The sequence below is a fragment of the Dermacentor andersoni genome, chromosome 11 (genome assembly GCF_023375885.2).
Source record: "Dermacentor andersoni chromosome 11, qqDerAnde1_hic_scaffold, whole genome shotgun sequence".
Lineage (NCBI taxonomy): Eukaryota > Metazoa > Arthropoda > Arachnida > Ixodida > Ixodidae > Dermacentor > Dermacentor andersoni.
The window spans coordinates 67,680,708-67,705,683 of record NC_092824.1 but is presented as its reverse complement, the minus strand read 5'-3'; the positions used below and the strand labels follow the sequence as shown (position 1 = coordinate 67,705,683).

Below are 24,976 nucleotides of genomic sequence, written 5' to 3'. Positions count from 1 at the left end.
ACACATTGCGTTGGCTAGCGAACTTAAGGGATCCTTCAGGACGGCTGACGTGGTGGACCCTATGATTACAAGAATATGACATCACTGTAGCCTACAAGTCTAGACAAAAACACTGATAGCGATTGTCTATCACGCACCCCCAATTGACCCGCCATCGCAAGATGAGGATGTCGCCTCTCCCATGCGCAAAAAACGTCAGCTGAAAAAAAACACATAAAAATTATGTGGCTTTCACGTGCCAAAACGACGATATGATTATGGTATCACGCCGTATTGGGGGACTCCGGATTAATTTCGACAACCCGGAGTTCTTGACCGTGTACCCTGTGCACGGGCTTTTTTTTTTTCATTACGCCTCTGTCGAAGTGTTGCCAACGTGGCCGGTATTCGATCCCGCGTCCTCGGTATTAGCGTCGCAACGCCAAAGCCAACCGTAGGACACATCTGTGTTTGCGATATTTGGAGACCCTTATAGATATAAGGGCCAAGAACAAGTGTTTTGAAGCAAAGTGTCAAGAACACAAGCGCCGTACATGTTTTTGCCTTTAACGAAGTACTGACAAAATCTATTTGAGAATACATTTTCTTGCTTTGAAGGTCCTAGAGCTAGAAACGTTACCCTAAAAACCCTAAAAAATAGCCTTGTCACCAATTTGATTAGGATTTCGAGGTCAAGCATTTTGATTTACAGCAAGAAATAAACACTCAAAAATATCGTGTCAGTACCCTTTGCAAGCAAATATCATCAATGGGCATCTTACATTCGTCTTCAATTTTTCTTCACAAATTCATCATCAAATCAAGCCTTTCTTTGTTTCATGAATACAGCCAAAGCAGAAACGTCACGTGGGGCAGCAGGTGTGTGGATGCTGCGCTTTCAAGCAGACTGTAGCAATCGATAAAGCCACAGCCTATGGCTTGACCTCTGATTTCGGTGCTCAAAAAAACTGCACAGGCATTCTGCTTGCAAAGCTTAAAGAGCCAAAATTGCTTTGCATTTATATACAGGTGGAAATCTTTCAACCGCTGCGTAGCCATAGACAGACCAAGCTATGCTAGACATTATGGGGAACACTTTTACCACACGTTCAGAGGAAGACCGGTAAAAAGTGGAATGATTCTAAAGATTTCTAAGCCTGCCATGTACCGAGTGCCTTTTGTTGCAACAGCTATTATATGATCACTCCAGACGCGCCTATGCTTTCGGCGTCGCCGTGAGGATCCGTACGAGTGAAAACGTGTGAAGGGGAGCCGGCAAACGCGGTTCCATCTCGCGTGCGCAAGCGAGGAACGCAGCCCAGATGCGTGCCCTCTCCTCTGGCGCGTGAGGCAGAAGTTGAGGCGAGGGAGCAGGGGCGTTATCCTCCGGCGGCTGCTACTGTGCCTCGATGTCCTCCCGCCCCACCTACAGAGTGGAGACCACCTCGGAGTCTACTACGGCGTTGACCATACGCATCGCGGACGCCGTAGTAGACGGCCTTGACGGACGCCGTAAGGACGCGTTGCCTGCGCTCATGTGTCTTGAAAGCGGTCTGCTATGTGGCTGAAGTACGTGCCCGCGCGGGCCTCATTTTCAAAGCGATCTGCCAAGTTTGGAGGGGGCGGATTGTGTCAGTAGCTTCGTATGCGCTGTGCTTTCGACGTCTCATTCGCGCTGAAGCGAGACCTGCATGAAAGTCAATTCACTTGCGGCTGCTGGGACTCCTCACTCCAGAATTTTCACAGCAAATTTCTGCGCTCATCGAGAGAGTTGTGTTCATGTATACCTGTGCGCGCGTGACACCGTGCTGGTTAATTGTTTAAAATACACTGATCGGCTAGTTGGTTTGAATCCATGATGGAATGTGCAAGCGCGACTGCACAAAGACGTACAAAGAAGCAGACACACAAAGCCAGCGCTGTCTCTGTGTGTGTTTCTACGTACTCGTTGAGTCACGTTTACATATTCTGCGATTGGTAATTTAGTTTGCAGGTCGACGTTTAAAAGTTTATACGGCTGATGAAACTAATATCCTTACTTCGTAAAGATATCTACTAATTTGCCATCACAATCGCCTCTATGCCTGTGGGGCGGAACAGCGAATTTTTTTTTTTTAAATCACATACGTCACATTACATCGCTTTAGTAAATGAGCTGTGTAATCCCAGACGGAAACGTCACTTGCACGAGCAATCAGAAAGTATATCTTACTTATTAACAAAAAGTTCAGAATATTTTTTTTAAATAAAACTTGACCGCACACATTGCAAGGCATGAATTGTCTGCAGTGGGTTATCAAGGCGTCTCCTCTACGAACGAATTTTCAGGATGGCACCAGATCCGAGATATTGATTTCGCGAAATTGGCGATGAAATAAATTTTCGTTCCAGTGACGTTTGTGCTTCAAGTAAACGCAACAACAGTGCGCTTTTACCTCAAGTTTGCCGGTGCATACCTCGAATGCACTGCGATGTGTAATAACATTTTATAAACGCCATCTTGCTGCTTCATATAATCAAATGATCTGGAACTGACAGCCATTTTGCCAATCCAGAAAGTGTCTTATCTAACGTCGCACCTTGAAAAGCATAAGGAAATGGATTTATGAACGCGAATGTTTTGTCGGCCACCGTGGGCGCGCACTTATTGGGTGGCAAATAACTAGTGCGCCTTTTTCTAATTAAACAAAAGTGCACACATCACCAGCGAGTTTTTTCAAGCACACATCAAGCTAAGCTTTCACGACGCGGCAGTAAAACTTCAACTTCAGCAAAGCTTTTTGCAGCATAGCGTTTGTGCACCCGCTTGACAAAATCAGCAAGACACGGGCTCCCCAACCACACGACGCGTAGATTTCTTTGAAACCGAGATTGGCCAAATTTCCAGCACACGTTTTCCGCTATCCAAGGTAATATCGCTCGCCGTAGCGGCCTATTGAATTTGGTGCTGCGTTGGAAAGCCAGGGTTAGTGTGATCAAATACCGACTGCTGCGGCCGTATTTCGATGCCGACCTGAGAAAACCCGTCTTCCGTGCGGCACACGTTAACTTCCTGGTGGTCAAAATTCAACTGGTGTCCCCCACTATACGACCTCCCTGATAATCACATCCCGGTTTTGGCACTTGAACCGCCAGAATTTCACGTAGCTTTAGTATAGCCGTACTTGCAGGATGGGCCACGATACTGTGCGATAACTTGACCGGGTAAGCGCATGAAACCTTAAGGCCTAGAAAGCATCGCTTCATTAAAAGGATAAGACACTGTAGAGCCTCCGTTTAAGCCGCAGAGGATATTAGGTGGGGCATGTTTGTTCACTGAATAATTTTGTAGGCGCTAGAGCAGGTATACCGGCGCATGTGCTGGGGTAACGTACAAGTTAATTTAATATTCCAAATGTCTCTTCTGTGTCCCGTATTCACAAAGACAGCAGCAGCAGCCACGTTGAGCAAAGCTGATCAGAGCTAGCCAAGAAATGTTCATCGTAAAAGAGCCTAATATATGGAAATCAGCATATGACGGCACGTCTACTTTTGACATTATTCAAAGTAAATGTTCAACGGAAGCTCACCTGCTATTGTCCAGATCAGAGGCTTCACTGCTTGTACCCTGGCCGACATTGCAGCTGCCGCCCGACATCGTAAAGTACGGTCGAGCTGTTTCTTTCCCGGCCATAGTCGCCCGTCCCGTACGGACCGTGCAGCCGGTGACTTCCTAGGACAGGATAGCGCAGCCGCGGTCAAATTTCGCGCAGTCTTGGAGGGCGTGCCACGGCGAATTCCTGCACCTTGTGCCGGAACTAGCACCTGGTGTCACGACATGGCACTGCGCATGCGCGTACTTTCTGGCTTGTACGCCTAACAATACAAGTATCTTGCTTTATCAGAAGTAGATAAAGCGCAGTTTTGCACGTGATCGCTGATCCCGTCATGTCTATGTCACGACCTGCACACCCACATTTCATAGTGCTCGAGCGTAGCGTGCACTGGAGGCTTGTCACGTTTACCAAAACCGCACGCAAATGATGAAAGAGTCCTCCGGGGCCAGCTATACTTTTTGTCACCCAGTAAGCCTACAAATTCAACGCACATGTTCGAATTAATGTGAAACGAAGCACTACGAATGCGGTTAACAAAGCTCAAACTAACCGCGATGCGTACATTTTTTATTTCATTCGTCTTATGCAACATGTCATTTATGAAATATTTATACTTTCATAAACATTGCGTATTAGACGCTAAAACTGCGTTTCGATTATGAGGCACGCTGTAGTGGAGGACTCAGAAAATTTCGACCAACTGAGGTTCTTTAATATCTACCTAAATCTAACTACACGGGTGTTTTAGCACTTCGGCCCCAACGAACAGCGGCCGCCGTGGCCGGGATTCAATATCGCGATCTCGTGCTCAGTAGCCAAACACCATAGCCACTGGGCAACCACGGCAGGTAATATTTATGCTTGTCCACCATAAATGTTACCCCATTATTCTCTAGCAATTTCTTTGTTTATGCACCACGCCGCTCAAAAGCTATGCCGAAATACAAAATCCAAGTCAGGCCGATGCCGAGTTAGAGATCTTGCAGTGATGTCACAATGACCAAGGTGACGTATAATACATGTCGAGAGAACGGTGATGACACGTGTATGCACCTAAAAGTACGACGCGTACAATTTCACGTTTAAGTTATCTGCACCTCTTGTGTCCCGATAGCAGATGACCATTCTGGAGGATTTGCCATGAACAGGCACACACCGAGTGGCTAACACTACGAAAATAATGTATATCATAGCATCTCTTCACTCTAATAAACTTCTACATTGACAATTCGGCACCCTATATGGATGCTTGTGAGCCGAAATATATAGTGCGTAGACGTAGTGCGTTAAGTCGCACTACGTCAGCTGCTCCCATTTACCCTGTTCAGTTGTACTACGCGCAAGCTCCGACACGCAATTGTTAACGGTCAAAGACAAACTCGCGTGAGAGAAGTTCTCGGGTGCTTCGTAAAGGATTCCTTGCGATGGTTGCGAACACTTGTACATAGGCGAAAAGGGCAATTTCGAAAAAGAATGGAACAGCACAACTGTGATGTCAGCATCAAGCATATGGTAACAAACGTGTTGGTTGAACACTCAGTGTCTACGCGCCATGGCATCGACTGGGATAGAGCGACAATAATTTCAATAGAAAACCACAAGACGGCAAGCCTTTACCTGAATCCATTGATATCCAAACTACGGCATAGACGCTCAGTCGCAACTCGGGCAATCTGCCCACGATATGCACCCGATGCATACGTCAAAATATGAAGCGTACATAACCAAATTTCGCATCATTCCCTTCATTGAGAACGAGGCTCCTGTAGTAGGACTGAAACGCCTTTTATGGCGATAGCAATGATATGGACACTCCAAGCCCATTTCTGCCGTCCGTGTCGCTGTCACCGGGAGATCCCGTAGAAAGTCCAAGGGAGATAATAGCGTCTCCGCGCCCCCTACGCTGTATGTGCGAGTGAAAGCGTACGAGAGGAGCAGACGATCACGGGTCAATTTCGCCCGCGAAAAAAGAGAGTAGAGCGGGCAGTTGCCGTCTGCGCGAGGCGCCCAATGTTGCGAGGCACTGATGGAAGGGGAGGTAGAAGGAGGTGGGCGCAACATAGGCGCCCACCTCCCTCATAGTTTCTTCTTCACTGCTTTTAGGCTTCCTTCGTTCCTGAGAGCATGTTCAAATTCTATTCGTGTTATACTTCCTCATGTCAGCTGTCTTACGCTTGTTGATTAACTTGGAAAGTTCTGTCAAGCCTATTCTAGCTGTAGGATTAGAGGCTTTCATACATTGGCGTTTCTTGATCAGATCTTTCGTCTCCAGCGATAGCTTACTGGCATCCTGTCCAATGGAGTTACCACTGACTTCTATTGCACACTCCTTAATGATGCCCATAAGATTGTCGTTCATTGCTGCAACAATAACGTCCTCTTCCTGAGTGAAAGCCCGAGACCTGCTCAGTAGCTTGATCCGGAACTGCTCTATTTTCCCTCTTACCGCTAACTCCTTGATCGGCTTCTTATGTACCAGTTTCTTCCCTTCCCTCCTCAAGTCTAGGCTAATTCAAGTTCTTACCATCATATGGTCACGGCAGCGCACCTTGCCGAGCACGTCCACATCGTGTATGAAGCCAAGGCCAACGCAGAGTATAAAGCCTATTTTATTTCTAGACTCGCCATTGGGGCTCCTCAACGTCCACTTTCGGCTATCCCGCTTGCGGAAGAAGGTATTCATTATCCGCATATTATTCTGTTCTGTATACTCTACTAATAACTCTCCCCTGCTATTCCCCCACTGATTTGTCTCCAGCCTGCTTCTTGCCTACCCTGGCATTGAAGTCGCCCAGCAGTATAGTGTATTTTGTTTTGACTTTACCCATCGCCGATTCCACGTCTTCATAGAAGCTTTCGACTTCCTGGTCATCATGACTGGATGCAGGAGCGTAGACCTGTACGACCTTCAATTTGTACCTCTCAAGTTTGACAATAAGAGCTGCCACCCTCTCGTTAATGCTATAGAATTCCTGTATGTTACCAACTATATCCTTATTAATCAGGAATCCGACTCCTAGTTCTCGTCTCTCCGCTAAGCCCCGGTAGTACAGGACGTGCCCGCATTTAAGCACTGTATATGCTTCTTTCGTCCTCCTAACTTCACGGAGCATTATTATATCCCATTTACTGCCCTCTAATTCTTCCAATAGGATTGCTAGACTCTCCTCACTAGGTAACGTTCTAGCGTTAAACGTTGCCAGGTTCAGATTCCAATGGCAGCCTGTCTAAAACCAGGGATTCTTAGCACCCTCTGCAGCGTCTCAGGTCTGACCGCCGCCGTGGTCAATTGCTTCGCAGCTGCTGGGGACTGAGCGCCGGGTTTTAATTGTTGTATTCATATAGGAGGTAGTGGCCAAGTACTGCACCAAGGTGGCAAATCCTGCTCTGGTGAGGGAATGCGTTACCGGTTCTGGTCACCGGATTAGGCCGCAATCCAGGCCTGTTTATGCGATTTTATCAACACGTGCATTTTCTTAATCCTGTGGAAAATTGCATGGCACCGGGATTCGAACCACGGTCCACTTGCACGCGAGGCGGTTGATATATAGGCAAATCGATATATCGCCATACTTAAGCGTCAGGCTAATGCTTAGCTTATAATGAGAGCGGCCGCGAAAAGCAAAAATTCTTTACTTTGTGACCACTGTGTACCACATAAATTATTCGAAAAACTCGAACTTTCTGAGTGCTGTACCATAGTTTAGCGTCATCTGATATAAAAATAAAATAAAATCGACCAAAAAATTTGGACGACAGAAAAGAAGGGAACGAGAACACCGCTATCACTAATATTTCTCTGAACGCGAAGAGGGCGCCAGCAATGTCAATATAAATGGTGAGGATGTTAACATTTCCTCTGAAACACGCTGGGGAATAATTGTCACCTAATCTGCTTTATTTATTCGGGTTTTATTACATTAATCGGCATCTACAATTTCGAACATTCTATCTCCATCTTCCTTTCGTATTTAAAACCTGTATCCCCATATTATACCAATATATCTGCGCTTCCGATGACTACGATCGCCTCATTTCCTTCCGTGCTTTTTATTTCTGCTGTGCATATTAACTCAGCGACCTGCTATTAAATGGTGCCAAGGTAGACGCCAATGCCTGCCACCCCCGGTCACATTTAACGAGCAATCAAAGCTGTTTCGGAATTTTTTACTAACACAGCCTCTATTTGAGACTCTGAAAGGGCCATATGGGCACGAAGTCATATACTGTCATAATCGAACCTACTGTACCTATTCTCATCATCATTATTTAACCTTTTCTTTTCCTCCAGTTCCCTTGCCTTTGAGCAGTGTAGAGGGCTAAAGGATGTCACCTTAGGTCGAGCTGTGTTTGTTGAAAAAATTCTGAACTCTCACCTGGTATCTTTCAGAAATACTCAGACGTGCCTCTGCAGGTATAGTGTGGTTGTATCGATGGATGGATGGATGGATGGATCGATGCTATGAGCGTGTGCTTTGAAACGTGGGCGGGGTTTCATTGCGACACCCAGTTCCTTGTCTGATTTTGCAGAGTGTATTACCTACTTTACATTTTTTTTTTATGCGAAGCTGTTTTCTTTGCCCACCTCGCCCGGTTTCGTGACCCAATAGGCGGACCAATCACAACGTCTCGAGATGGCGCTCGCCTCAGCGCAACCGCGGAGTGCACTTCAAAAGTATGTACAACTATCTGTACTCAAAAATCCATGGACACTGAATAGAGAAAGAGGTTGAGAAAGTTGGCAACCAAGTAACGGGTAACAAAAACTAAATAGACAAGCGGGAGTCATCGGAAACGAAAGAAAAAAAAAATAATGCACTCTTACGTGCCATAACCACTAAATGATTACGAGGCATGCCGTAATGAGGGACTCTGAAAATTGATACCACCTGCGTTTCCTTAACGTGCACATAAATCTAAGTACACGGGTGTTGTCGCATTTCACCTCCATCAAAATACGGCCGCCGTGGCCGGGGTATGATCCCGCAACCTGACGCCTAGCAGCTCAACACCGTAGCCACTAAAGAGAGAAAGAGACACCAAATTGGCTGTAAAGAATGAAAAAAAAAGACAAGGGACATTTACAGAAACATGAAGAATGAAATTTGGAAGAAAAACCTTTTGGATAACAAAAAGGGTAGGGGCTTGCTATATTTGAGGCTCGAGCTGGTTGCCTAGGAACAAAAGCATTCCGGAATAAATATTCGCAACAAGATGAGGCATGTGAATGCTGCAGCATAATTTCAGAGACCATTCGCCACCTCGTAATGGCATCCGAAAGGATTTGTCCAATGAGGCCCCGAGGTAAGGTAAACCTTCCAAAAGCGCTTCAATTTAATGCGGCTGGAAACATAAACCGCTCAGCAATCGCGATAAGCAAGAGAAATTAAGAGTATTTGTGTATGAAAAGCAGGAAAAAAACTTGATACGACCGGATTCATTGCAGGTCTAGGTAGCGATACAAGGCAGATAGAGAATCATTGATCATAAAAAAGGGTTATCGAGATTGATATAGAAACGCTGGAATTATAGCACGTACAGTACACCTGATCAGATCAAGCAGGCTAGGTGACTGTCTCGATGCCGTTTTATAGGGGATGCCAACACCGCATCATCCTTAAAGTCCATTATATAGACGAAGCAAAGTTATGAGCCATCATTAATAACATGCCCCAGCCAAGCCGACAGGTAAAGCTGGTGCGACTGCTAAAGCGAGGAACGGGTACATTCTTCGAAGAGAGAGAGTTAAGACAGTGCAGCGAAAGGCAGGGAGGTTAACTAGACGTACTTCCGGTTGCCTACCCTGCACAGGGGGAGGGGTTAAGGCGGATAAAAAACCGAGTGGAATGAGGAGATAGAAGAAACCAATCACAGAGCTCAAGATAACCAGTGGAATAAATTTATTCGCAGGCATTTTTCAGGGAATGGGAGCAAAGCATCATCATTGAAGTCCATTTATTAGCCTCAGCAATGTTTACATGCACCAGCTAAGCCGACTGGTGCAGCTGTCTTTCCGCTGTGAGCATCACGTTTTTCCGGTGTGTTGAGCTTCCTCCATTGAAAAAATGCGTACCAACTTTAACAGTTTTGTTTGTACCCTGCAGGGCACTAAAACTATCAATAACTATCAGCAAGGCTCGAGAATATTAGGACGGCACTTTACTCAACTTCACTATTAAGAACGCTAGTGTATATATCCTTACTACTCTATTTTTGAAGAAAGTAATCTCCTTATTTTGTTCAATCCAGGAGACATACAAAATTATCTTAACGATAGCTAGAGGATTGCGAAAACGGGTGCATTCTTAGGAGAAAACCAGAAAGCTGACGCACAGTATTTCTCGGGATAACCACAGTAATAAGTTTATTCGCAGGCCTTCTTCAGCCCTAGTCAGAAGGAATAAGATTAGCCCAATTTTGTTTGTCAAAAAGTTAGCGCACAGCTATAACAGTTGAGGCACAGACCACAAGTTCTTCTGCGAAGGCACACGACACGTCTTGGCGCCAGGGTGACATCCAGAGAGGTCACTCCTCCCGGGCGAATATCCGGCCACACCGATGCCGATGCCCCTGTCAGGTGCGTCGGTGCTTCCCGGCGGGCTCGTCCAATTTCGTGGTGTGTGCTGTGGTGTGAACGAGACGCTTCGACGGCTTCTCAGTCGTGTGCACCGACGTGGTATGAAAGCATGTGGTTCCTGCGGCCACCTATGGTATAATATTTCTTGCCGCAGACGGCGCACTCAAAGGATGGTTCGCCGTGTGTGGCTAAATGGCTCGTGAGCTTCGAAGGCGTCGGAAACAGTTTACCACACTCGGAGCAAATGTGCTTTTTCCCAAGCGAGTGGTCAGCGGCGTGCTTTTCGAAGGCCTTCGTGTCGGTGAAAGTGAACCGACACACGTCGCACTCTTGCTTTCTGTTGGCAGCCTGGTTGTCTCGCTGGTGCCCCGCTGCTTCTCTGGTTTCTTCGGGAACTCTACGAGAGAAAAGATCAGGAGGGCACTTCATTAGTTAAGCTTTGCCATAAAGAGCCCAAACTTGGGATCGCGCAGTTCATTCAAGGAAAACCTACTGCTATGGAGTGCTACCGCCTTTGCAAAGGACGCTTATTTGACAGTGCCGACGCTTTCCGATGATGGATTTGGCGCCAAAGAACAATCGCCGTGTTCACTGAAACTTCAAGAATAAAGAAAGTTCCAAAACTGCGTTCTCCTTCGGCGGCATCGAGCCGTGTTGCACGATGCTAAAAAACAACGAGGCGAGAGAATCCCATTGGTATGATGTTTCATTGTGTTTGCTGGACCACGGCAGAAATGGCAAAGCCCCGAAATTTACCTTATTGTAGTCTGTTGCCTTGACGGGGATGAGAGAGGCCGGTGGCCACATCGGGGAGTCACAAAACTGACTCCTTATGGGGTGTACTTATGTCCACAGTAACAAGTTAAGGGATGTGCACTTGCATGGATCCGCGAAATCTGGTGGAGTAGTCAGGCGCGTTGGCTGCTTATACAGGCCCATGAGTCTTGGAGGGTCCACCGAAATCCATCTTGCTCGCGTGCCTTCCAGAATGTACAACACCATTATATATATATATATATATATATATATATATATATATATATATATATATATATATATATATTACACACATGCGCACGCGCGCACACGTGCACGCACTCACTCACGCATGCACACGCACGCACACTCACGCACGCGCACGCACACTCACTCACTCACGCACGCACGCACGCACGCACGCACGCACACTCACTCACGCACGCACGCACACTCACTCACTCACGCACGCACGCACGCACGCACGCACACTCACTCACTCACGCACGCACGCACGCACGCACACTCACTCGCACACTCACTCACGCACGCACGCACGCACGCACACTCACTCGCACACTCACTCACGCACACTCACTCGCACACTCACGCACGCACACTCACTCGCACACTCACTCACTCACGCACGCACGCACGCACGCACACTCACTCACTCGCACACTCGCACGCTAACTCACTCGCACACTCGCACGCTCACTCACTCACTCACTCGCACGCTCACTCACTCACTCACTCGCACGCTCACTCACTCACTCACTCGCACGCTCACTCACTCACTCACTCGCACGCTCACTCACTCACTCACTCGCACGCTCACTCACTCACTCACTCACTCACTCGCACGCTCACTCACTCACTCGCACGCTCACTCACTCACTCGCACGCTCACTCGCTCACTCACTCACTCGCACGCTCACTCACTCGCACGCTCACTCACTCACTCACTCACTCACTCACTCACTCACTCACTCACTCACTCGCACGCACGCACGCACGCACGCACGCACGCACGCACGCTCACTCACTCACTCACTCGCACGCACGCTCACTCACTCACTCACTCACACGCACGCACGCACGCACGCTCACTCACGCACGCGCACGCGCACGCGCACGCACGCGCACGCGCACGCGCGCGCACGCGCACGCACGCACACTCACGCGCACTCACGCGCACTCACGCGCACTCACGCGCACTCACGCGCACTCACTCACGCACACTCACTCACGCACACTCACGCACGCGCACTCACGCATGCGCACTCACGCATGCGCACTCACGCACGCGCACGCACGCACGCGCACGCACGCACGCGCACGCACACTCACGCACGCACACTCACGCACGCACACTCACGCACGCACACTCACGCACGCACGCGCACGCACGCACGCACGCACACGCACGCACGCACAGTTAACGAGAACATTCGAGAAAGACCCCATGCATGATGGGGCGGCTCGCGGGATGAGCCACATCCTTAGGTGGTGGTTACTGCAGTGGGAAGCACTGCCCGGTAAAGGCATAAACTAGCGATATAGAGTGTGCGTTTCACTACAGTGCTATTAGCTTTTTATACCTGCGATGTGGCAGTATGCGTCAAGCCAGCTTTACAACTTTGCTTTTCCATCAATACCTCAGCCTTGCGCTCTCCCCGCCAAACAGCGGCCACTAAAGACAACACGCAGGAAATGCATACGCTGTGTTTTTTGGACTTCTGGCGAAAACTGCTAGGCATATAGCGTGCTCAAGATCAGTACAATTTTTGAGAAACAGATGTACCGGCAATGCAAATGTCGGGAAGCAGGTTATATGTTCCTTTTGTTTAGCTAATTCGGTAAAACATTAAATAATCGGTTTAATCAGAGCAGTTATGCTGCTACTGACAGTGAAAGTTCTAGCAACTGGTTGCGGGATAGCTCTTCAGCCTAAAATCAGAAGGAAAACCCTTCTAAATCCTGCCGCACGAGATACTGTCTGTCACGGTTTTGCTAGGAAACCGAAATTTTGCTCCTGATGAGCAAGAAACGACGTGCGCATGAAACGTGAGTTGTTTGCGTCTTCTCGCGTCTGCGTTTATTCAAATTCTGTGGTGTTTACGAAACGAAACGACGATATGATTATGGGCCACGCCATAGTTGGGGATTCCGGATTAATTTTGACGACCTGGAGTTCTTGACCCTCTACAAAGCGGACGGGCGCTTTTCCATTACGCCGAACGTAAAAAAGTGGCCGCCGCAGAAGGTATTCCATCCCCGCCCTCGAATAACTGGCGGAACGCGTGAGCCAAGAGGAACAAACATCTGCGTTTCCGAAATTTCCACACCCCTGTACATATCAGGCTCAATAAGTCGTTTTCAAGGAAAGCGTCTAGAAGAACAGCGCCGCACACGTCTAGACCTTTAACGAGATACGGACAAGTTCCTTTCGAAAATTCATTTTCTTGCTTTGAAGGGCCTAGAACATGAAACCTTTCAAAGTGTCTTGTCTGACCTCTTAAAAATAGCCTTGTCACCATTTTTATAAGAATTTAGAGGTCGAGCATTTTCATTCACCGCAACAAATACACACTAAAAATGTCGTGTCAGTACCCCTCCAGGCAAATACCATCGACGGGCATCATACATTCGTGATGAAATCATAAATTAAGCCTTTCTTTCTTTCAATAATGTAGCTCAACCAGTAACGTAACATGGGACAGCAGATGTGCCGAAGCTGCGCTTATGAGCATTCTGCAGCAATCGAACAAGCCACAGCCTATGACTTTACCTTTGACTTCGGTGCTCAATAATTATTTACGGCCATTCTGCTAGCGAAGCTTAGAAAGACAAACATGCTTTGTTTATATATACAGGCGGAAACCTTTCGCCCGCTGCGACGTCACTGACAGCGCAAGCTATTCTAGAAATTATCCGGAACACTTTTGCCGCACGCTCAGAGGAACACCGGTAAAATGTGCAACAGTCACAAACTGTGGTTCTAAAGATTTCTAAGCCTGTGATATAAGGCTCATCTTTTTTTGTTCGTTTGTTTATTGACAAACCAACGCTCAATACCGGTTTGCCTTGGTGCCAAGGCAAAAGGCGGCACTAAAAGCCACCTGACTTGACCTTTGACACCAGACAGCACGCGCAGTAGACAACAGGAGTTCAACATGCTTCAAACCACATTGCAAAATATGAAACACGCAGAAATTAAAATGCACGTACAGAGTATCAAATACGATACGAAGAAACACAAATAAGGAAGAATGACAGAATTAGTCGTCAACACATTCCTCATCAACATGACACATAACTATTACGACCAATGGACTACAATTGGATTGAACAGAACAAAACAAATGTACTTCAAAATTACAACTGTTGGAGGAAATACATTTCAGAATCTTTTTGTATCTAGAAAACCATGAATAACAATTCAGAATGTTCGGAATTTGCCATTTTAATAATTGCATACCGTATCTAGCTCTGACTTCGATCATCTCATTCTGGCTTACAGCCTTGAAGTGGCGCCTGACACCGGCGAAAGATGCCGAGAGCGAGTGGCGCTATACTAATCCAGGTAAAACCAAATTAGGAAGGCCCACTAAGCTTGAACAAAGACACTCCCTCACCAGAACAGGAAATGGCCTCCCTGGAGCAGTATTCAGCCACAACCTCCCTAATGATCTCCTCAATGAACCAATGGCTCTCAGTCCCCAGGGGCTGCGGAGCACCTGACCAAGGCGGCGGTCAGACTTGCAACGCAGGAGTGGGTGCTAAGAATGTCTGGGTCCGGACAGGCCGCAGATGGAAACTGACCCTCGCAACTTTTAACACCCAAACCGTCTCGGGTGAGGCTAGCTTAGCAGAGCTCTTCGAAGAACTATCAGACATGGTTTGGAATAATATCGGCCTTAGTGAAATTATAACTGGTGAGGATTACACGTGGCTGAATAATGGCCATTGTCATCTGCTATAGAGGTCTGCCTGATAAGAAGCAGTACAGGATAGGATTCTAGATCCATAAGGAAATAGCGGGCCACATTCAGGAATTCTACAGCATTAACGAGAGGGTAGCAGTAGTCGTAATCAAACTCAATAAGAGGTATATACTAAAGGTAGTACCAACCTATGCTCCAACGTCTAGTCATGACGATGAGGAAGTATAACAGTTTTATACAGATGTTTAATTAGCGATGAGAAAAGTGTAAACGCGGTATAAAGTAGTAATAGGGACTTCAAAAGTTGGGAAAAAGCAGGCGAGTGAACAGGTAATTGGCAACAACGATGTCGATTCTAGAAACACTAGAGGAGAGAAACTGGTAGAATTCGCACAAAAGGAATAAGCTGAGAATAACCAACACATTTTTCAGGAAACGTAGCAACAGAAAATGGACCTGGAAAAGCCCTAATGGTGAAACAAGAAATGAAATTGATTTCATTCTTTCTGCCGATCCCAGCATAGTGCAGGATGTAGAAGTAATAGGTAGGGTAAAGTGTAGAGATCATAGGTTAGTGAGGGCCAGCATTCACCTCAATTTGAAAAGAAAAAGAGTAAAATTGGCAAAGAAAAACAGGTCAACTTAGAAGCAGTAAGTGTAAAAGCAGAGAAATTTAGGCTGGGACTTGCAAACAAATATGAGCCTTAGAACAGAGAGATGATGATGATGATGACATAAAGGTAATGAATGAAACCGTAACGAGGCCGGCTCCATAGGCAGCAACTGAAGTGGGAGGCAAGGCACCAAGGCAACCAGTAGGCAAGCTCTCAAAAGTAACAAAGGACCTAATAAAGAAACGACAAAGAATGAAAGTGTCCAACTGAAGAGATAAGCTGTCATAACTGTTCAACAAAGCGAAAATAAGTGATATTAGTAATTATAACGTGAGAAACCGTTAAAAATGGACGCAGCCTGAAATAAGACGGAAAGTTGGCAAAGGACATGCCAAGATATATGCACTGAAAGATAAGCAGGGTAATATCCGCAATTTGGAAGGTATAATAAAAGCAGCCGAAGAACTTTATACTGACCTTTACAGTACCCATAGGACTCAGGAGCAGTATTCGACACAATATTGAACAGTATACGGAAACTCCTCCTATAACATAGATGAGGTCAGAAAGGCCTTGCAAGGCATGAAACGGGGAAAAGCGGCAGGAGAGGATGGAATAACAGTCGATTTAATCAAAGATGGAGGATACATAATGCTAGGAAAACTGGGGGCTCTCTATTCGAAGCGCCTATCGACTGCATGGCCAGAAAACTAGAAGAATGCAAAGATTATACTAATCCACAAAAAGGGCGACGTTAAAGAACTAAAAAAATTATAGGCCCATTAGCTTACTGCCAAGTATTATATAAAATATTTACCAAAATAATCTATGTACTTGTATGTATGTACCTTCAAGTATGTACCAGCTGGCCCGGATTTCAACCCTCCTTCTAGAGAGGAAAGGTGATTAGGTTGTGTATTATTAAAACCATTGTATCACCTGCGCAGAGAACGACATCAGCGGTCAGGGTAATGTTGACAATATCTTTTAGATATAGCAAGAATATTGTTCGTCCCAATACAGATCGTTGTGGAACTTCATTATTTTTTAATTCAGCATCCGACTGTACATTATTCATAACAACGAACTGAGTACGGTTAGTCAGGTAACTATGCAGTAACTTAAGCGAAAGTCCTCTTATTCCATATTACGGTAACCTTGCCAACAGTATGGTATTTTAATAGAATCGAAGGCTTTGTGAAAATCTAAGAAAATACCTATTGTACAGAGTTGATTCCCTATATTAGTTACAATTCTTTCTCCGATGTTTAAAAATGCTGTCGCAGTCAATTTTCCTTGCTGAAACCGTACTGATATTCGGATCAAAGGTTTTGCTTACAGAAATGCTGAGAAATTCCAGAATTCATAACGTTCTCTGCTGTTTTGGGAAATAGCAGCAGCACAGATATTGGTCTGTAGTTTGAAATACAGACAAGAAGACCACATTTACGCAGAGCCCTAGCAACTTTCACTTTATCCGGAAATATTCTTGTCAACAAAATAGTATTCATTAGGTAGCAAACTACGTCGAATAGCAAATCTGAGAGCGCTTTAAATGGGGCTGCGTTAACGTCATCGAAACCACACGAAACATTACATTTAGGGCTGTGAATTATAACACCCATTTCAACCTTGGATACCGGGTGAAGAAATTAAGTTTAAATGAAATAACTTTGATAAATAAGTAATAAAAATAAATATTACAGAATAAGAGTTTAAATAGAATAATTAAAAAAATATATGCTATGTCACATAGCACAGCTTTATTCATAAAGCTCGGTTACTCCTCGAGGAAAACATCACTTCCAAGAGAAATCAAAATATATATGAGTTAAGAAAAGCAATAAATAAATTTTATTTATTATTTGACGGCACATATTGCAGAACATTAATTCTATCCGGTGAGTTGTCAAGCCGTGTACACTTCGAACGAACTTTCACAATGTCAGCAGATCCAAGATATTGATTTTCAAAATTGGCAACGAAATACATTTTCTTCCCAGTTGCGTTTGTGCTTCTGTGACTAAACACAATTTTCTTTGAAAATGTAAACTGAACAAGAGAACGCTTTTACCGCAAGTTTGACGATGCATACCTCGAATGCAGTGCTATGTGTGATGGGTGATCACCATATTAGAACAGCCATCTTGCCGCTTGATGTTATCAAATCAGCTGGAACTGATAGCCATTTTACCAATACAGATAAGTTTTTATCTGACGTCGCACACAGAAGAGCGTGAGCCAATTGACGCTTATGATAGCGAACATTTTGTCGGCCCGCGTAGATGCGCATGTACGAGGTGGAAAACAAGGACTGGGCCTTTTCTATATTCAAGGAAAAATGCATAGAACACCAGCTAGCTTTCTCAAGCCTATATGCAGAGCCTACCTGAAGATAAGCTTTCACGGCCGGGCTATAGGACATCTTCTGCAAGATTTTAGCAGCACAACAAGTATGCATCTTCTTGACAAAATCAGCAGGACTCGGACACCCCAACTACACGACACATGGATTACATTGTAACCGAAACTGGCCAACATTACAGCACGCCTTTTCCACGATCCGTCAAAGTTAATGTTGCTCGCCATGGCACCTTCGTGGATTTGGTGTTGCGCTGCCAAGCCAGAGGTAACGTGAACAAATACCGGCTGCGGCGGCCGCATTTAGATGGAGGCCTGATAAGCCCGTCTTCCGTGGGGTGCACCTTAAGAACCCCTGTTGGTCAAAAGGGATCCGGAGTCTCCCAGTACGAGGTGTCTGATATACACTTGGTGGTTTTGGCATGTAAACCCCCAGAGTTTACCTTAAGTATAGGTTTAGTATTGCCCTACCTGCAGGACTGGCCCACAATACTTTGCAATAAATTGATTAGGAAAGTGCATGAGACCCGAAGGCGAAGAAAGCTTCGTTTTGTTAAAGGAATAACAATGTAGAGTCTGCGTTTTATCCGTATTACGTAGTGCGGGTTGTTGACTGAGTAATTTCGTGGGCGCTAGAGGCGGTATATCGGCCCATGTGCTTTGTGAACGTGCAATCCACTTACCAATTGCAAATGTCTCATGTGAACCGTATTCGCCAAGACAGCACCAGCACCCACAGTGAGCAAAGCACATAGGAGCTCGCCCAGAATTGTTCACCGGAAGAAAGCCTGAATATTTGACAATCTGCACGTAACGGCGTGTCTGGGTTTGACATGGTTCAAAATATATGTTGAATAGAAGGTCACCTGCGTTCGTCCAGATCAGAGGCTGCACTGCTTGTACCCTGGGCCAAGTTGTAGTGGCCGCTCCACATCGTAAAGTAGGGTCGAGGTGTTTCTTTCCGGGCCGCAGTCACCTCGTCCCGTACGGACCGTGGAGGCGGTGACTTCCTAGAGCGGGATAGTGGCAGGCGTGGTCAAATGTCACGCAATCTAGGAGAGGGTGTTATGGTGTATTCCTGCACCCTCTGCCCAAACTAGCTCTTAATATGGAGACATGGCACTGCGCATGCGTGTTCATTCTAGCTTGTGTGCCGAACTATACAAGTCTCTTGCTTCACCAGAATCGATAAAACGCAGTTTGTCATGTGTTCGCTGATCCCGCCAAATTTTCATCATGACCTGTATACCCATATTTCATAGTGCTCCAGCGTAGCATACAGTGGAGGCTTGTCAGTTTCAAGAGAACCACAAACTACTGATGAAAGGCTATAATATCTCATGTGCAAGGTGTACCTTTTATCACATAACAAATATGGAAATCTAACGCGCATGTTCAAATAAAGTGAAGCGAAGCATTATGAAAGCGGTTAATAAATGCTCTATAACTGATCGCGATGTGCACACTTTTGTTTCTTTCGTCCTTTGCAACATGCTATTTATGCAATATTTATGGAATATCCGCCACGAAGATTACCGCATTATTCCCTAGCAACTCTGTGCACGGCACCGCTCAGAAGCTATGACGAAATACAAACTCCGAATCAGGCCGATGCCGAGTGCGAGGCGTCGCAGTGAGTTCACGATGACGAAGGTAATGTAAAATCTTGTCGAGAGGAGAACGGTTATGACACGTGTATGCGCCAAAAAGTACGACGCGTATCATTGAACCCTCAAGTAATCTGCACATCTTGTGTCCCGTAGCAAATGGCCATTCTGCAAGATTTGACATGAACAGCGAAACACCGAGTGGCTAAACCTACGAAAATAATGTTTGTCATAGCATCTGTTCACTCTAATCCACTTCTACATTAACAGATTGGTGCCCTATATAGATGCTTGTGAGCCGAAATATACGCTAGTTTGAGTGGATATACAGAGGGAGGTGCGTTAAGTCGCACTACGTCTGCTACTTACGTTTGCACTGTTCAATTGCACTACAGGCAAGCTCGGAAAACAATGGTTAACGGGAAACACAAGCTCGCGAAGAAGAATTTCCCAGGTGTGTTGTACAGGATTCCTTGCGCTGCTTGTGAACACGTGCACATAGGTGAAACGGGCAATTTTGAACAAGAATATAACAGCACAACTATGATGTCAGCATCAAGCATATGGCAATAAACAAGTCACGTGTAACGCCGTGTCCAGGCGCCATGACATCGACTGGGACCGCGCGAAAATAATTTGAAAGGAAAAGAACACGACGGCAAGGCTTTACCTGGAATCGCTTCATAACAAGGCGACTGCACAGACGCTAAATCGCCGCTCAGGAAATCTGCCCCCGATATACACCGTGTACTTACGCCACAACATGAGCGGTATATAACCGACCTTCAACTTCCTTCAGTAGGAAAGGGGCTCCCAAACTGAGGCCGAAACATCTTTTATTGCGATAGCAATCAAATGGACACTCCAGGCACACTTATGCTGTCGGCGTCGCCGTCGCCGTGAGGGTCCGTATGAGTGAAAACGTGTGAAGGGAAGCCGGCAAAAGCGGTTCCATCTCGCGTGCGCGAGCGAGGAACGCAGCCCGGATGCGTGTCTTCTCCTCTGGCGCGTGAGGCCGAAGTTGAGGCGAGGGAGGAGGGGCGTTGTTATCCGGCGCCAGCTACGGTGCCTCGATGTCCTCCCCCCCCCCCTCCTACAGAGTGGTTACCTCGGACTCTACTACGACGTTGAGCATACGCATCGCAGACGCCGTAGTTGACGCCCTTGACAGACCCCGTAAGGACGCGTTGCCTGCGCTCATGCGTCTTGAAAGCGGTCTGCTATGTGGCTGAAGTACGTGCCCGCGCGGGCCTCATTTTCAAAGCGATCTGCGAAGTTTGGAGGGGGCGGATTGTGTCAGTAGCTTCGTATGCGCTGTGCTTTCGACGTCACATTCGCGCTGAAGCGAGACCTGCATGAAAGTCAATTCACTTGCGGCTGCTGGGACTCCTCACTCCAGAATCTTCACAGCAAATTTCTGCGCTCATCGAGAGAGTTGTGTGCATGTATACACTGTGCTGGTTAATTTGTTTAAAATACATTGATGGGCTAGTTGGTTTGAATCCATGATGGAATGTGCAAGCGCGACTGAACAAAGACGTACAAAGAAGCAGCAGACACAACACAAAGACTGCGCTGTCTCTGTGTGTGTTTCTACGTCCTCGTTGAGTCGCGCTTACATATTCTGTAATTATTTGCAGGTCGACGTTTAGAAGTTTATACGGCTGATAAAACTACTATCCTTACTTCGTAAAGATATCTAATAATTTGCTATCGCAATCGCCTCTATGCATTTGGGGCGGAACAGCGAAATTTTTTTAATCCCACAATTCTTTTTAAAAAAATCACATGTCACATTGCATAGCTTTAGTAAATGAGCTGGGTTATCCCAGACGGAAACGTCACTTGCACGAGCAATCAAAAAGTATATATTGCTTATTAACAAAACGTTCGGAATATCTTTTAATATTAAACTTGACGGCACACATTGCAAGGCATGAATTGTGTCCAGTGGGTTATCAAGGCGTATCCTCTACGAAATAATTTTCAGGATGGCACCAGATCCGAGATATTGATTTGCGAAATTGGCGATGAAATGGCTTTTCGTCCTAGTGACGTTTGTGCTTCAATGAATAACAACAATCTTCCTAAGAAAATTAAACGGAACAACAGTGCGTTTTTACCGCAAGTTTGGCGGTGCATACCTCGAATGCACTGCGATGTGTGATGTGTAATCACATTTTATAAAGGGCGTCTTGCTGCTTCTTATATTCAAATAATCTGGAACTGACAGCCATTTTGCCAATCCAGAAAGTGTCTTATCTAACGTCGCACCCGGAAGAGCATAAGCAAATGGATTTATGAACGCGAATGTTTTGTCGGCCACCGTAGGCGCGCACTTATTGGGTGGCAAATAACTAGTGCGCCTTAATACAAAGGCCACTTTCTGATTATGAGGCACGCCGTAGTGGAGGACTCCGGAAATTTTGACTGCCTGGGGTTTTTCAACGTGCACTTAAATCTAAGTACACGGGTGTTTTGGCATTTCGCCCCCATCGAAGTGCGGCCGCCGTGGCCGGGATTTAATTCCACGAACTCGTGCTCAGCAGCCCAACACCATAGCCACTGAGCAACCGCAGCGGGTTGCGCCTTTTTCTAATTAAACAAAAATGCACACATCACCAGCGAGCTTTCTCTAGCACATATCAAGCTAAGCTTTCACGACGCGGCACTAAAACTTCATCTTCAACAAAGCTTTTTACAGCATAGCGTTTGTGTGCCCGCTTGACAATATCAGCAAGACACGGACTCCCCAAGCACAAGACACGTAGATTACTTTGGAACCGAGATTGGCCATATTTCCAGAACGCCTTTTCCACTAACAGACGAAGTTAATATCGCTCCCTGTAGCGGCCTAGTGAATTTGGTGCTGCGTTGCAAAGCCAGAGTTAGTGTGATCGAATACCGGCTGCTGCGGCTGTATTTCGATGCCGACCTGATAAAACCTGTCTTCCGTGGGGCACACGTTAAGAACTTCCTGGAGGTCAAAATTCAACTGGAGTCCCCCACTACACGACCGGCCTGATAATCACATTGTGGTTTTGGCACTTGAACCGCCAGAATTTCACTTAGCTTTAGTTTTGCCGTGCATGCAGGATTGGGCTCCGATACTGTGCAATAAGTCGACCGGGTAAGAGCATCAAACCCTAAGGCGTAGAAAGTTTACCTTCATAAAAGGATAAGACACTGTAGAGCCTGCGTTTAAACCGCAGAGTATATTAGGTGGGGCGTGTTTGTTCACGGAATAATTTTTTAAGCGCTAGTGCAGGTATACCGGCGCATGTGCTGGGGCTACGTGCAAGCCAATTTCATATTGAAAATACCTATTGTGTCTCCCCTATTCACAAAGACAGCAGCAGCAGCCACGGTGAGCAAAGCCCTTCAGAGCTCACCTAGAAATGTTCATCGTAAAAGAGCCTAAATATTTGACAATCAGCATGTGACGGCATGTCTAGGTTTGACATTATTCAAAGTAAATGTTCAACGGAAGCTCACCTGCTATTGTCCAGATCAGAGGCTTCACTGCTTGTACCCTGGCCGACGTCGCAGCTGCCGCCCGACATCGTAAAGTAGGGTCGAGCTGTTTCTTTCCCAGCCATAGTCGCTCGTCCCGTACGGACCGTGCAGCCGGTGACTTTCTAGGACAGGATAGTGCAGCCGCAGTCAAATTTCGCACAATCTTGGAGGGCGTGCCACGGCGAATTCCTGCACCTTGTGCCGGAAGTCTCTTGCTTTATCAGAAGTAGATAAAGCGCAGTTTTGCACGTGATCGCAGATCCCGTCATGTCTATGTCACGACCTGTACACCCACATTTCATAGTGCTCGAGCGTAGCCTGCAGTGGAGGCTTGTCACATTTAACAAAACCGTACGCAAATGATGAAACAATAAGAGTCCTTCGGGGCCAGCTGTACTTTTTGTCCCACAGTAAGTCTACAAATTCAACGCACATGTTCGAATTAATGTGAAACGAAGCACAACGAATGCGGTTAATAAAGCTGAAACTAACCGCTATCCGTTCATTTTTGCTTTCATTCGTCTTATGCAACGTGTCGTTTATAAAATACATATACTTTAATAAATATGGGGTATCACACTTCAAAACCGCGTTTCGATTATGAGGCACGCTGTAGTGGAGGACTCAGAAAATTTCGACCAACTGAGGTTCTTTAATATCTACCTAAATCTAACTACACGGGTGTTTTAGCACTTCGGCCCCAACGAACAGCGGCCGCCGTGGCCGGGATTCAATATCGCGATCTCGTGCTCAGTAGCCAAACACCATAGCCACTGGGCAACCACGGCAGGTAATATTTATGCTTGTCCGCCATAAATGTTACCCCATTATTCTCTAGCAATTTCTTTGTTTATGCACCACGCCGCTCAAAAGCTATGCCGAAATACAAAATCCAAGTCAGGCCGATGCCGAGTGCGAGATCTCGCAGTGATGTCACTATGACCAAGGTGACGTATAATACATGTCGAGAGAATGGTGATGACACGTGTATGCACCTAAATGTACGACGCGTGCAATTTCACGTTTAAGTTATCTGCACCTCTTGTGTCCCAATAGCAGATGGCCATTCTGGAGGATTTGCCATGAACAGGCACACACCGAGTGGCTGACACTACGAAAATAATTTATGTCATAGCATCTGTTCACTCTAATCAACTTCTACATTAGCAGTTCGGCACCCTATATAGATGCTTGTGAGCCGAAATATATAGCACGTAGACGTAGTGCGTTTACTCGCAATACGTCAGCTGCTAACATTTACCCTGCTCAATTGTACTACGCGCAAGCTCCGACACGCGATTGTTAACGGTCAAATACAAACTCGCGTAAGAGAAGTTCCCGGGTGCTTTGTAAAGGATTTCTTGCGATGGTTGCGAACACTTGTACATAGGCGAAACGGGCAATTTCGAAAAAGAATGGGACAGCACAACTATGATGCAGGATCAAGCATATGGCAGCAAACGTGTTGGTTGAACACTGAGTGTGTACGCGCCATGGCATCGACTAGGACAGAGCGACAATAATTTCAAAAGAAAAGAACAAGACGGCAGGCCTTTACCTGAATCCATTCATATCCAGACTACGTCATAGACGCTCAGTCCGAACCCAGGCAATCTGCCCACGATATGCACCCGATGCATACGTCAACATATGAGGCGTACATAACCAAAATTCGCATCATTCCCTTCATTGTGAACGAGGCTCCCGTAGTGGGACTGAAACGCCTTTTATTGCAATAGCAATGATATGGACACTCCAAGGCCATTTCTGCCGTCGGTGTCGCTGTCACCGAGAGATCCCGAGTCCAAGAGAGATAATAGCGTCTCCGCGCCCCCTACGCTGTATGTGCGAGTGAAAGCGTACGAGAATAGCAGACGATCACGGGTCCATTTCGCCCGCGAAAGAAGAGAATAAAGCGGGCAGCTGCCGTCCTGCGCGAGGCACCCAATGTTGCGAGGCAATTGTGGAAGGGGAGGGAAATGGAGGTGGGCGTAACGTAGGCGCCCACCTCCCTCCTAGTTTC

The 24,976-nt window shown here is 46.3% G+C and overlaps 2 protein-coding genes across 5 annotated transcripts in view; both read right to left on the bottom strand.

Annotated features, from left to right (window-relative positions):
* The window catches only part of LOC126517700 (uncharacterized), a 272,083-nt gene that overhangs the window by 37,602 nt on the left and 209,505 nt on the right, over positions 1-24,976 (bottom strand). Inside the window, exon 1 of one of the 4 annotated variants that reach the window (XM_072285473.1) lies at positions 3,549-3,766. The exons of 2 other annotated variants lie outside the window; for them this stretch is intronic. In XM_072285473.1, coding sequence (XP_072141574.1) covers positions 3,549-3,652 — 104 coding nt within the window. In that variant the 5' untranslated portion in view covers positions 3,653-3,766. Of the gene's footprint in view, positions 1-3,548; positions 3,767-24,976 lie in introns of those variants that run through there. One more of the 4 variants, XM_055064513.2, reaches the window with a different exon arrangement.
* Positions 9,459-23,154, bottom strand: LOC126518241 (uncharacterized). The gene is made up of 3 exons (XM_055064516.2): positions 22,933-23,154; positions 18,697-18,840; positions 9,459-10,549 (listed from the first exon to the last, which is right to left on the bottom strand). Exons 1-3 carry the CDS (start codon positions 23,034-23,036, stop codon positions 10,231-10,233), a joined length of 567 nt encoding a protein of 188 aa, XP_054920491.2. The 5' UTR covers positions 23,037-23,154; the 3' UTR covers positions 9,459-10,230.

Coding starts and splice junctions, on each gene's coding strand:
- LOC126518241 (XM_055064516.2), bottom strand. CDS start 23,036: ATGGCTGGGAAAGAAACAGCTCGACCCTACTTTACGATGTCGGGCGGC. Junction 18,841..22,932: donor TCTGATCTGGACAATAGCAG/GTGAGCTTCCGT, acceptor ATCCCGCTCTAG/GAAGTCACCGCCTCCACGGT. Junction 10,550..18,696: donor TCTGATCTGGACGAACGCAG/GTGACCTTCTAT, acceptor TTTCTCTCGTAG/AGTTCCCGAAGAAACCAGAG.